The 14,931-nt window shown below is 41.3% G+C and overlaps 1 protein-coding gene across 3 annotated transcripts in view; it reads left to right on the forward strand.

Moving 5' to 3' along the window:
• Moca-cyp (nuclear cyclophilin protein Moca-cyp) overlaps positions 1 to 14,931 on the forward strand; it is a 60,788-nt gene that overhangs the window by 11,842 nt on the left and 34,015 nt on the right. For all 3 annotated transcript variants that reach the window (XM_076210131.1, XM_076210132.1, XM_076210133.1), the window contains one exon: positions 1 to 146. In XM_076210131.1, coding sequence (XP_076066246.1) covers positions 1 to 146 — 146 coding nt within the window. The remainder of the gene's footprint in view (positions 147 to 14,931) is intronic.

The following is a 14,931-nucleotide window of genomic DNA, read 5'->3' on the forward strand; positions in this document are numbered from 1 at the left end:
GAAGCATGTGGTATTTGGTCGAGTGGTTAGTGGCCAGGAGCTGGTATTGGCCATCGAAGATCTGCCAGTGGACAACAAAAGCCGACCTCTGCAGCCTGCTGTCATTTCCAACTGTGGTGAACTCATCCAAGTGGCCAAAGGCAAAGGTATTTTGAAGATTTAGTTTTATTGAGTTGGAGGTAAGGCCTAGAGAACTAAAGGAAGTGGAGAGTTTTAAGTATTTAGGGCCACTTGTAGCTGTAAATTAAGGAATTAGAATGGAGGAGAATTGTAGAGTGAGGGAAGTAAGTAAATGTCAAGGGGAATAAAAAGTGTCATGAGATAAAGGGGTATTTAATTATAACCATAAGGAGGAGACTGTGTATACAAAAATGATTGTGCCTACAACATTGGGATAGTTATTTGGAATTTCAGGGAGACAGAAAAGGGGAATTTTAATGTATTTGAGATTAATTTTTCAAAAAGAATGGTGGGAGTTACTGTCAAATCAATCATTGCCTCAAGTTTCACCAAGTGGATAGCCTACAACTCCACAGTGGCTTGCAGTGGCTCTTGGAACCTCCCACAGATCTCTCTAGGAAGGAACTTGTGACTGTTATATCAGTGTATTTATTTACCTAGTTGTATCTTACGGGAGAGGGAGCTACGCTCATGGTGTCTCTGCATCTGTGTATCTCAGTGTCTAGTTTGCTCTTAAATTGTGTATAGTTTTTGCACACACTATTGTTTCGTCCAGTTTGTTCAAGACATCCGCCACTCTGTGTGGAAAGCCTTTTTATATATATATATATATATGTATGTAATGTATGTATCTTCTGTAACAGTCCTTTTTGAGTTTCTTTTCATGTCCCTTTGTAATTTTCTTATCCCATTTTATCCTCATATGATAGTTTTGAAAGTGTTGGAGCTTTCTTTGTTGTTGCTCTCTGGATTTTTTCAATTTTCTTTGTATTCTTTTTGGTACTGGGTGACCATAGAGTTGCAGCATACTCCACTCTAGGCCTTATCACAGTGACAAGTATTTTCTTCGCCATTTCTTCATCGAAGTAGGTAAAGGCCACCTTTATTGATCTTATCAAATTGTAGGATCCTCTGACAATTTTGAAAGTAATAAAAAGATGTTTTGGAAAGAAATTAAGAGAGGAAGAGGAGGCGAATCAAGTAGGGAAGAAAAGGTAAAAGGTACAGATGGAGAGTTGATAATGGAAGAGATGGCAGTGAGGGGAAGATGGGCAGAATACTTTAGGGAGTTGCTGAATGTGAAGGAGGATAGGGAAGGAAAGATAGCTGCAGTGGGAAATGCGAAGAAAATGAGAGTGATGAGTGAGGAGAATGGAGGAGAAATAAGGAAGGATGAGGTGAAGGCAGCTGTAAAGATGATGAAAGCAGGTAAGGCACCTGGTCTGGATGGATGTCATGCAGAATGTCTGAAAAAGGGAGGTGCAGTGATGGTGGACTGGTTGGTGAGGTTATTTAATGTTTGCTGGAGAGAGGGTAGAGTACCGGAGGACTGGAGTAGTGCCTGTATAGTTCCTCTTTACAAGGGAAAAGGGGACAAGTGTGAATGTAGTAATTTCAGAGGGATTAGCCTGTTGAGTGTAGTAGGGAAGGCTTATGGGAGGATCTTAATTGAGAGGATTAGGAGAGGAACAGAGGGAGTAATTGGTGAGGAACAGTGTGGATTTAGGACGGGTAGAGGTTGTGTAGATCAGATTTTTGTGGTAAGACAGATATGTGAGAAAGCTATAGGAAAGGGGAAGGATGTTTTTTGGGCTTTCATGGATCTGGAAAAGGCTTATGATAGGGTAGACAGAAAGGCACTGTGGGAGGTTATGCAGATTTATGGGATAGGAGGAAAGCTTTTGGGAGCTGTCAAGAGTTTTTATGAGAGTAGTAGAGCATGTGTTAGGATTAGAAGTGGAGAGAGTGAGTGGTTTGAGGTAAAGGTGGGACTTCGTCAAGGATGCGTTATGTCGCCCTGGCTGTTCAACTTATACATGGATGGGGTGGTGCGAGAGGTGAATTCTAGGGTAGTGAGTCAGGGATTGGAGATGGTTAAAGAAAATGGAGAAAGGTGGGAGGTGAGCCAGCTGTTGTTTGCGGACGACACTGCACTTGTGGCAGGGTCAGAGGAGGGATTGAGGAAGCTGGTGGCAGAGTTTGGGAGAGTATGTGATAGAAGAAAGCTAAAGATAAATGTGGGTAAAAGTAAGGTGATGAGATGTACAAGGGGTGAAAGTGGCAGTAGACTGGAAGTGAACATTAAGGGAGAGCGACTGGAGGAAGTGGATAGTTTTAGATACTTGGGTGCAAGTGTAGCAGGAAAAGGTGGAGTGAAGGTGGAGGTAGAATGTAGATTGAGAGAAGCGAGTAAATGCCTTGGTGGTTTAAAGAGTGTAATGAGGAATAGACATTTGGGAATGGATGCGAAGAGGAGACTGTATGAAGGAGTGATTGTGCCAACAGCACTGTATGGGGCAGAAACGTGGAACATAAGAGAAGAAGAGAGAAGGAGTTTGAATGTGTTTGAGATGAGGTGTCTGAGAAGTATGGTGGGGGTTACTAGGCTAGATAGAGTGAGAAATGAGGATGTGAGGAGGAGAACAGGGGTGAAAAAGGATTTGGGAGATAGGGTTGATGAAAGAATATTAGGATGGTTTGGACACATGGAAAGAATGAGTGAAGAAAGACTAGTAAAAGAGGTATGGAAGGCAGATGTGGAGGGAGTGAACATGAGGGGACGTCCTACGATGAGGTGGATGGATGGGGTGAAGGGGGCTTTGGGGAAGAGGGGAATGTCTGTTGAGGAAGGAAGGGAGAGGACGGAAGACAGAGGTGAGTGGAGAATGGTTGTATATGGATGATGTTGTGACTGCATGAGGAGGAATGGGTGGGGTAGTATGTGTGAGTAAATTTTGACGCAGCCCGAAGGGATTTCGCCCCGTCCTCGCCTTATATGCAAAGGGGGACGGAGAGGGGGGGTCGCCGATTAAATGAAGCGGCCTCGCTGTGGATGTACTGTGTCTTGCGACACTGCTTCTGACCCAGGGCGGTGGGCAGGGTGCAGGGATGACCCGTCATCCAGGAGGTGCTCAGATGAGAGGAAGGGTGGGAGGGGTGTGGAGTGTATTTAGGGATGAAATGGGTGAGAGTGTTTTTATGCCTTTCCCTTTTTGGCTACCTCCCTTGGAAGGGGGAAAAAGCCTTGGTATATGTATGTATGTATGTTTATCAGGAGACATAGCACTTGTGATGATTACCCCCAGGTCTTTTTCAGATCCCACTTTCTTTGTACCGATTTTATTTTGTCCAGATATATATATACCCTTCATCCCCTTCATCCCAATGCTGTACATTTTCTCTAGTGAAAACAGACTTGAAGTAATTGTTCATGACTTTAGCCATTTCTAAATCTGTGTATTCTATATTTCCATGACATAGTTATGCATTTCCTGTTTGTTTTTTAGTTTACCATTAACATATCTATAGAATAGCATAGGTTGGTCTTTACATTTTTGTTATGTCTTTTTCATACATACATACATACATACATATACATATAACAAGGCTTTTTCCCCTTTACAAGGGAGGTAGCGAAAAAGGAAAAGGCATCAAAGCATTCCCACCCATTTCATCCCTGAATACACTCCACACCCCTCCACCCTCCCTCTTATCTTAGCACCTCCTGGATGATGGGTCATCCCTGCACCTTGTCAACTGCCCTGGGTCAGAAGCAGTGTCGCAAGACACAGCACTTTTACACATTCCTTTGATATATATTTCCTACTTTCCAGGTTTATATTTTTCCAATTTGTCCAAGCTTTATCTTTAATTTTTCACCTCACTGCACCATCTTTTAAACCAGCACTTGATATGCACCTTTTCCTATTTCTGTCTTGGCATGCATTTATCCATGCTTTCATTATAAATTTCCATCAACCTCGTCCATTTTTCTTTCACTTGTGTCTCTTCATTGTAGAATTTTTCCCAACTTTCATAAGTCAGTTTTATTATACATCAGTCTTTCTTTTCTGTTTTTTCTCATTTCTCTCTATATATATTTCCTCTTTTACTCGTAGTTCAAACTCAATATGTGATCATTCATCCTAAGTGGAGCCTTGTACTCAATTTTATCCACAATTTCAGGTTCTGATATGAATATTAAATCTTCACAGTTCTTCATTATTCTTATGTGGTATATTCTTTTACCCATTGTGTCATTGTATGTTCTATAGTCATGTCAAGCAATACATTTCCCCATAGATCCTCTCTACCTTTCACTGTCATCTCTTTTCCCAATAAATTTCTTTGCAGTTAAAGTTTCCCATAATTACCAGGTTTCCACCATCCTTCAGCATCTTGTGTAATGAATGTCTTGTATCTTCAAACATTTTAGAATACTTGCTCTCCAAGTGCCCATTTTTGGGGGCGCATAAATCACCACAAACTTTCTGCTTTTCATGCCACTGTTTTCAACTTTCATGATCATTTCCAAGAAAATGGTACATCAGAAAAATGGAAATATAAACCAGAAAAGAGAAGAAAAAATTAAAGGTGGCACACACAAACATGGACGGTATGATTTCTAGAATAAATTGAATGACTATTAATAGAGAAACCAGACATAATGGGAATTGTGGAGACAAAATTGAAAGGTCCTATATCATCAAGTATGGTGGGACAAGGTTTATACAACCATTGGTTGAAAAATAGAATGGATAAACAGGGGGGAGGAGTCATGTTATTGACTAGAAAGGGCTTAAATGTGATAAAGATAACAGAAGGTAAAGATAATGTGGAAATGATCATGATTAAAGTTGAAAATAGCATTATGAAAAGCAGAAAATTTATAGTAGTATATGTGCCCCCAAAAACAAAGGCTTGGTCTGATAGTGATCATTCAAAATTACTGGAAGACACAAAGAATGAATTATCTGAGATACTGATAGATGGAGGAAACATAGTAATTATGGGTGACTTAAACACAAAGGAAATAAATTGGGAAGAATTGACAATAAAAGGTGGAGAGGAACACTGGGGCAATATTCTACTGGATTTGACCATAGATTACATTGATTCAGTGGGTGAAGGAAAACACCAGATATAGAAAAAATGAAGTGACCTCATACTAATAGAGATCAAACTTAAGGAACAAAATGATGCGAAAAGAAATGAGAAACACAGAAAAGGAAGATTAATGTACAATAAAACGGACTTTGTGAAACTGAACATTTTTTCAAAACGCTAACTGGGAAAAAATTCAAATAATGAAACAAAGATGGAAGAGAAATGGAACATATTTAAAAAAAAAATACAAGGAGGGAACAGATAGATATGTACCAAAGAAGAAACAAAAAAGGTTTTACTTAAAGTATTGGTATAACAAAAAGTGTAGTGATTCTAAAGATAGAAGAGATAAAGCCTGAAAAAGATGGAGAAAAAAATGGCCAAATGGCAAACATACATCAAACTGAGAAATGAAGGAAAAATGAAGCTACAAAAAAGTTATATTAGACAAATGCAAAGACCAACCTAAACTATTTTACAGATGTGTAAATGACAAACTAAAAGACAAACATGAAATAGTGAAACTGCACAAAGGAAACAAAGAATATATAGATGTAGAAATGGCTGAAGTAATGACCAGACATTTTAGGTCTGTATTTACAATTGAAAGCTCACAATTTTGGGATGAAGGACAGCGAGAAAGATCCCCCAAAATAAAAGAAATAACAGTGACAGAAAGAAATAAGGGACCAAATAAATAACCTTGATGTCAGAAAGTCATATGGGCCTGATGGAATAGCAAACTGGATATTGAAAAAATATATAGATGAACTTACAGACAAAATACGCAAGATAATTGACTTGTCATTCAAAGAAGGAAAAGTACCACAAGATTGGAAAAATGTAAATATTGTACAAATATACAAAGGAGACAAAGAAAATCCAACAAACTATAGACTAGTATCCCTTACAAGCACAATTGCAAAAATATGCGAAAAAGTTATTAAAGATAAATGGATTAAACACTTGGAATAGAACAGTATACTAAATTTAGATTTAGAAGTGGAAGATTATGTATTACAAACTTAATATGCTTTTGTTGATGATATGGTTTAACGTCACATGCTCCTCCCCTATCGGGAGGCTAGGACGGTGCCCCTCACAGAGGGCTTTGTTGTGTGGAATTTAATGAACTATGCCCTTGGTTCAACTTTGCTAGTGGAAGGATTCGAACCACCTTCACCTCGACCTTCACCGCAAGTAACGATGCCCTAACCCGCACAGCCAGCAAGCTTCTGAAAATATGCTTTTATTCAAGATTAATAGAAATAATACAAGAGACTGATGGGCAGATTGCACTTTCTTGGACTAACAAAAAGGCTTTTGACAAAGTAACACACAAAAAGCTATTAAGAAATATTGAAATAGGTGGAAAACAAGGAAAATTATTGAAATGGTTGAAAGATTTCTTGAATGGAAGAAAAATGAGGGTGGTACTTAAAGACAAGAACTCAAATTGGGAAGATATGATAAGCAGAGTCCCCTAAGGCTCTGTATTGGCTCTGATAATGTTTGCTATTTATATAAATGACATGGAAGAAGGCATGGAATTGTTATATGAACTTGTTTGCAGATGATGCAAAACTATTATAGAGAGTAAGTACAGAGGAAGATTGCAAATCTTTTCAAGAAGACCTGGACAAATTCTGGAAATGGAGTCAAAAGAGTGAAGTGAATTTTAATATTAAGAATTTGGAAAAAACAAAATGGAATCTCAGGTCATTATAAAATTGGTACAAAGGAAGTTCAAAAAGTAAACTTGGAAAGGGACCTAGGAGTAACTATCTCAAATGATAAGACGCCTGACAAACATGTCAACAAATTAGTCAGAGAAACTTAATATGTTAAGATCAGTGAAAGTGGCCTTTGACTACATAGATGAAGAAATGGTGAAGAAAATACTAGGTACACTGATAAGACCAAAATTGAAATATACAGCATCACTATGGACACCAAGAAAAAAAAAAATCAAAGAGCAATGACAAAGATGGCACCAATATACTTTCCAATTTGACATACAAAGATTGAACAAATTAAATGTACCAGCCGAGGAACAAAGAAGAGAAAGAGGTGATTTGCTAACCATTTACAGAATTATGAAAGGGATGGAAATTCTTGATAGGGATGACCTAATATGGGACAGAAGAAATACAAGAGGACACGAGAAGAAATTTAAGAAAGACAGTTATAGAAGAGCCCTGAAAAAGAATAGCTTTCCATGCAGTGATAGATATCTGGAACAAACTGAAAGAGGAAAGAGTGAGTGCTAAAACTATACATGACTTTAAGAAAAAACTGGATGCGGAAAGATACAAAATCGGGTCACTATGAGCATAGCTCTCCTCCTTCAAAATACAACTAGGTTAATAATGTTTTTACCATCTGTAACCTTCATCTCATTTAAGTTTTTCTTAGCCAAAAACATGACTCTACCCTTTTGCTTGTATTTTTTAATTCCCCCACCCCCACCCCATGTGTTTGAGATGAGGTGCCTGAGAAGTATGATAGGGGTTACTAGGCTGTGAGGAAGAGAACTGGGGTGGAAAGGGAGTTGGGAGACAGTATTGATGAAAGACGCATATACATATGCTGGCTTTCTATCTTGGCTCTTCACTTCATCTCATTTCTTACTCTATTATTGAAACCCCTTAGGATCAATGACAGGTATCTCTGTGTGGTGGTCCTGCAAGATGGACAATGAACCTGCCCATTTTCAAAATCCTTCAACCCTCTTCTCTCCATTACGAGGTGCAGTCCTAGGGGGCTGACACTTGATTTCTGGACTGAGCCCAAGATTTCTGTCAACTTCAGTTGTATCATACACTTTTCACACATGAAGACCTGATAGCCAATGACTACTCTCCTCTCCCTACACTTTCTATGGCTAACGTGTTGTCAACAAGTGCTCCAGTAGACTGCATCCAAAAGATGAAATTTCTTAATACTGCAAGGAGAGCATGAGGCCTGGGTTCTATCGAGTGGGAAGGGAAAACCTTGTGGTTGTACAAGATGGTCTAGTGCAGTATTATTAGTGTCTACTGAGCGAAAATGGAAGGGAATCAGGGCGGTACAAGGAAAAATGGCAGCGAGATCGAGCTGAACACCGACACGAGCATAGTGTCCTCTCGTGGCGCAAGACCAAAGCTTAATGTAAACAGAAGCCTTGAAATGCCAAGGTGGTTCCAGAAAACAAGTGATGGTGAACCTTTTTTCTGGATTTGGTAAGTACTAGAAAGAGAGAAAGAAAAAAAAAAGTTGAATCATAGACATAAAAGAGAGGAGTTTTAGCAAGAGTTCATTGGATAAAGAAATCATGGATTTAACGAGATTATGAATCTAAGAAAGGAATACCTTGAAGTAAACAAACGTGTGTGATTTAAAGAAAAGACTGCTGAATTAAATAATGAGCTAAGTGAATTAAAAAAAGAATTGTGGTAAAATGTGAAAATGAAAGGATGAAAAACAAAGATACTACCAATAGTGCGACTTAAAAAGAGAGAGGTAAATGATAAAATACAGGCAATGTCTGAAAATAATTTAGAAGAAAATTTGCTAAAGATTAAAAAAGAATGGAAAGAAAACCAAGAAACCAAATAGTACAAATATAAGAATGCAAAAGACACAATTATTCAAATAATCAAAGAAAAAGAAAATTGGGTTAGAGATACAGAGGATAAGAAAGTGTTGTAGTATATGGTCTAAAGGAAGAAAGAAGAGAAGGTAAAACCAAAACCAAGCTTAAAAGAAGTACAAGATAGAGTTAAAGAAATACATACATATACCAAAGGCTTTTTCACCCTTACATGGGAGGTAGCCAAAAAATGAAGGCATAGAAACCACTCCCACCCATTCCATCCCCTATATACTCCTCCACTCCCCTCTACCCTCTTCCCTCCCAAGTGTAATGAAAAATAGACATTTGGCAATGGATGCTAAGAGGAGATTGTATGAAGGCATGATTGTACCAACAGCAGAAACATGGAACATAAGAGGAGTTTGAATGTGTTTGAGATGAAATGCCTGAGAAGTATGATAGGGGTTACTAGGCTGGATAGAGTGAGAAATGAGGAAGTGAGGATGAGAACAGGGGTGGAAAGGGAGTTGGGAGATAGGGCAGATGAAAGAGTATTGGGATGGTTTGGACACATGGAAAGAATGAGTGAAAAATGATTAGTGAAAGAGGTGTGGGAGGCAGAGGTGGAAGGAGTGGACATGAAGGGGCAACCAAGGATGAGGTGGATGGATGGTGTAAAAGAGGCATTGGGAAAGAGGGGAATGTCTGTTGAGGAAGAATGGGAGAGGACTGAAGATAGGGGTGAATGGAGAAAGGTTGTGTATGGATGATGCTGTGATGCATGAGGGGGAGTGGGTGGGGGATGAGGGAGTATGTATGAGAAATAAATTGATGCAGCCCGAAGGGATTTCTCCCAGTCTTCTCCTTTTCTGTATGAGGGAATGGAGGTGGGGGGGGGGGGGGGTTCACCGATTTAATGCAGTGCCCTTGATGTGGATGTGCTGTCTTGCAACACTGCTTCTGACCCAGGGCAGTGGACAAGAGGCAGGGATGACCGCTACAACTGTTTCCCTCCCTATCCTTCACATTTAGCTACTCCCTAAAACACCCTGCCCACCTTCCTCTCGCTGCCTTCTTTTCTCTATATCTGCACCTTTTACCTTTTCTTCTCTATTTGATTCGCCTCCTTTTAATTTCGTTCCAAAACATTTGCTTTCTTACATACATGTACCAAGGCTTTTCCCCCTTACAAGGGAGGTAGCCAAAAAGGAAAAGGCATAAAATCATTCCGACCCACTCCATCCCTGAATACACTCCACACCCCTCCACCCTCCCTCTTCCCTCTTACCTTAGCACCTCCTGGATGACGGGTCATCCCTGCACCTTGTCCACTGCCCTGGGTCAGAAGCAATGTCGCAAGACACAGCACATCCACAGCAAGGCCGCTTCATTAAATCGGCAACCCCCCCCCCCTCTCCATCCCCCCATGCATAAAAGGAGAAGATGGGGAGAAATCCCTTCAGGCTGCGTCAAATTTTGCTCACACATACTACATCACCCCCCATCCCCCCGCCCATTCCACCTCATGCATCACATCATCATCCATATACAACCATTCTCCATTCACCCGTCTTCTGTCCTCTCCTGTCCTTCCTCAACAGACATTCCCCTCTTCCCCAAAGCCCCCTTCACCCCATCCATCCACCTCATCCTAGGACGTCCCTTCATGTTCACTCCCTCCACATCTGCCTTCCATACCTCTTTTACTAGTCTTTCTTCACTCATTCTTTCCATATGTCCAAACCATCCTAATACTCTTTCATCAACCCTATCTCCCAACTCCCTTTCCACCCCTGTTCTTCTCCTCACCTCATTTCTCACTCTAGCCTAGTAACCCCCATCATACTTCTCAGACACCTCATCTCAAACACATTCAAACTCCACTCTTCCTCTCTTGTATTCCATGTTTCTGCCCCATACAGTGCTGTTGGCACAATCACTCCTTTATACAGTCTCCTCTTAGCATCCATTCCCAAATGTCTATTCCTCATTACACTCTTCAATCCACCAAGGCATTTACTCGCTTCTCTCAATCTACATTCTACCTCCACCTTCACTCCACCTTTTCCTGCCACATTTGCACCCAAGTATCTAAAACTATCCACTTCCTCCAGTCGCTCTCCCTTAATGCTCACTTCCAGTCTACTGCCACTTTCACCCCTTGTACATCTCATCACCTTACTTTTACCCACATTTATCTTTAGCTTTCTTCTATCACACACTCTCCCAAACTCTGTCACCAACTTCCTCAATCCCTCCTCCGATCCTGCCACAAGCGCAGTGTCATCAGCAAACAACAGCTGGCTCACCTCCCACTTTTCTCCATTTTCTTTAACCAGCTCCAATCCCTGACCCACTACCCTTGCATTTACCTCTCGCACCACCCCATCCATGTATAAGTTGAACAGCCAGGGCGACATAACGCATCCTTGACGAAGTCCCACCTTTACCTCGAACCACTCACTCTCTCCATTTCTAATCCTGACACAAGCTCTACTACTCTCATAAAAACTCTTGACAGCTCCTAGAAGCTTTCCTCCTATCCCATGTATCTGCATAATCTCCCACAGTGCCTTTCTGTCTACCCTATCTTAAGTTTTCCAGATCCATAAAAGCCCAAAAAACATCCTTCCCCTTTCCTATAGCTTTCTCACATATTTGTCTTACCACAAAGATCTGATCTACACACCCTCTACCCGTCCTAAATCCACACTGTTCCTCACCAATTACTCCCTTTATTACGTTCAAAATTTTCTGTCATACTCTTACCCCATTTCACACCTCTCCTCCTTCCCTCCTTTATCTTGTACTCTACTTCTGTTTACTTTGCACCTCTTCCTAATTTGTAACCAATCTTTGAATGCTTGCTTCATCTCTTCTTTACCCTTCTTTGCTTCTTCATCCCACCTCCCAGTTCCCTTCCTTCTGTTTCCTCCCATCCTCCTTGTTCCATACACCATCTTTGCACACCTTGTGACTCCCTCCTTGAACCATCCCCATTCTTCTTCCACTCCTAGTTCTACTCTATCCTTCACTCCCTCCCACTCCTCTCACAGCTTCTTCATATACTCCTTTTCTTTCTCATTTAAGCAGTTCACTGCAAGTACCTCCCAACCTTCTGGCCTTTTCCTCTTTCTCCACCTATCCTCCACTCTCAACTTACCTTCCACCAAAAAATTTTATATTCCCCCACACTCTCCCTTTAGAACATGTACATTCTTTACTCTTCCTACTATACTCCTGGTTACCAATATATGGTCCAGTAATGCTATATCTACCACACCTCTATCCACCACCCACATTCATGTGTTTTTATGGTTGATTTTCTTCCGAAACATGTATTTGCTATCATCAACTCTCTTTTGAGACGCATCTCCACCATCAACTCTCCAATATGATTTTTTCCTGGAACTCTATACTTTCTGATTACTCCATCTATTGGTTCATTTCCTTTTTGGCTACCTCCCTTGTAAGGGGGAAAAAGCCTTGGTATATGTATGTATGGTTAATTTCCTACCCTAGCATTAAGATCTCCAATACAACTACATTAACATTTCTCCCTAATCCCTCTATGCACTCATTTAAATCGATCCAAAAAGCCTCTCTTTCCTCTACACTCTTCTCACTACCAGGCCCATATGCACTTACAAAAACCCACATCTCCTTTCCCAGTTTCACCTTCATCCACATTAACCTTGAAGAAACTCCTTCCACTCAGCTACACGCTTACCTATCTCTTCACTTGATAGTATAGCCACCCATTCTCTCCCTCATCCTCTCTTCACTCCTGAAAACCTCCCAACTACACTCCCAAACTCACACTCGCCCCTCCCTCTCAACTTAGTTTCACTCAAAGCCAACACATTCATCTTTCTTCTCACAAACATACTACCTATCTCTTCCACTTTACTCTCATCTGTACTACATCCACACACATTGAAAAACCCAAACCTTAGGGTGCTGGTTGGAAAACTCCTAGACCCTCTTATGCCTTTACTTTTTTTTATTAATATCCCCTGTGGGGCTACAGGAAGAAGGATGCCTAGTCCCAATCCCCGTCCCATTTTTCTCGCCTCTTATGATCCAAGTGGGAAGACATGGTGGCAACATTCTTTCACCCCCACCACGGGGTAGGCAAATCATGGAATTGAAATTCGGAGAAATGGTACAGGACAACAAGGGGTTGGGGTCAGCATAACGGAGGGACAGTAGCAGTATAATAAAAGTTTCATCATTTCTGTGTGAGCAGAGTCCTCCTCTATCACAAAATGATGTGTGGCTGTGGTCCATAGGGGCGCCCCATATAGACTTTAAAGTATCAACTGCATGCTACTTTGCCATAACAACATGCAGCCAATACCCCAGATGGGGTATTGGCTGCATTTAAGTTTATCCTTCTGGTGCCACTTTCTAATTATTGATTCATTAATGTTCAATTCTCAACCTGTGTCCCAATTATCATACACCTCTGCAAAACTGATTACCTTTAACTTGAAAACAGCATCATATCCTCATAGCTTTATTTTGGCCACAGGAGGCATCTTGAGTGTTCTTGGTTTTTAGCTAGTTCTTGAGCTGTTCTTCAGTTGATTCTTAACTTGTTCTTTATAGTTGATTCTTGAGCCACTCATTGGCTAGAAACCCAAACTACTGATGTTTAGGCAGGTATCAAAACAATGATTGACTCGTTCACAGTTATATATAAAGCAGTTGATAGACAGCAAAGACAGAAACAGGAATGCCACAGTTGTTATATGAATACTACATAGATTACCACTTGTCATTTCAACAAATACTTACCAATCTCCCAGTGTTTCCCTAACATCTACAAGAATTTCCCAGGAAGAGAAGTTACATACATACATATACCAAAGGCATTTTCCCCTACATGGGGGGTAGCCACAAAGAAAAAGGCATAGAAACCACTCCCACCCATTCCATTTCCTATATATTCCACTCCCCTCCTCCCTCCCTCTTATCTTGGCACCTCCTGGATGACGGGTCATCCCTGCATCCTGTCCATTGCCCTGGGTCAGAAGCAGTGTCGCAAGACACAGCGCATCCACAGCAAGGCCGCTTCATAAATTCGGCGACCCCCCCCCCCTTCTCCGTCCCCTCATGCAGAAAAGGAGATGGGGAGAAATCCCTTCGGGCTGCGTCAATTTTCTTCTCACACATACCTCAACACCCCCCACCACCTACCCACTCCCCCTCATGCATCATAGCATCATCCACACAACCCCGCTCCATTCACCCCTATCTTCTGTCCTCTCCCGTCCTTCCTCCACAGACATTCCTCTCTTTTGTAATGCCCCTTTCACCCCATCCATCCATCTCATCCTAGGACGCCCCCTCATATTCACTCCTTCCACCTCGGCCTTCCATACTTCTTTTACTAATCTTTCTTCACTCATTCTTTCCATGTGTCCAAACCATCCTAATACCCTTTCATCAACCCCATCTCCCAGCTCCCTTTCCACTCCTGTTCTCCTCCTCACCTCATTTCTTACTCTATGTAGCCTAGTAACCCCTAACATACTTCTCAGACATTTCATCTCAAACACATTCAAACTCCTTCTCTCTTCCTCTCTCATGTTCCATGTTTCTGCCCCGTATAATGCTGTTGGTGCAATCACTCCTTCATATAACCTCCTCTTAGCATCTATTCCCAAATGTCTATTTCTCATTACACTTTTCAATCCGCCAAGGCATTTACTCGCTTCTCTCAATCTACATTCTACCTCCACTCCTCCCTTTCCTGCCACATTCGCACCCAAATATCTAAAACTATCCACTTCCTCCAGTCTTTCACCCTTAACCCCTTCTATACGGTGCCGCACACGTAGGCGTCATGAGGAGCAAGTGGATTCGCGACGCTGCCATATCGGCGTCTTGATTATATTTATTGTAGTCGACCCTGTGTTTTTACATTCTCCCAAATGTGCCCTGAATCCCATTCTCTGTGGTTTTCAAAATTCGCGGGTGAAAGAGAGAACGATCGATATAAGCGGTGACTATATTTTATGATGCGAGTATTATTACGACACGTCGTACGGCTGGCATTGGCTGCTGCCCGCGAGATTTAAGTCCCGTAGTGAAGTGGTTAATGCTCACCTCCAGCCTACTGTCACTCTCTCCTTGTACATCTCATCACCTTACTTTTACCCACATTTATCTTCAGCTTCCTTCTTTCACACACCTCAAACTCTGTCACTAACTCCTCAATCCCTCCTCTGATCCTGCTACAAGCGGAGTGTCGTCAGCAAACAACAACTGGCTCACCTCCCACT

This window comes from Oratosquilla oratoria, chromosome 27 (assembly GCF_046742065.1).
Source record: "Oratosquilla oratoria isolate Oo_2021 chromosome 27, ASM4674206v1, whole genome shotgun sequence".
NCBI classification, from domain to species: Eukaryota; Metazoa; Arthropoda; class Malacostraca; order Stomatopoda; family Squillidae; genus Oratosquilla; species Oratosquilla oratoria.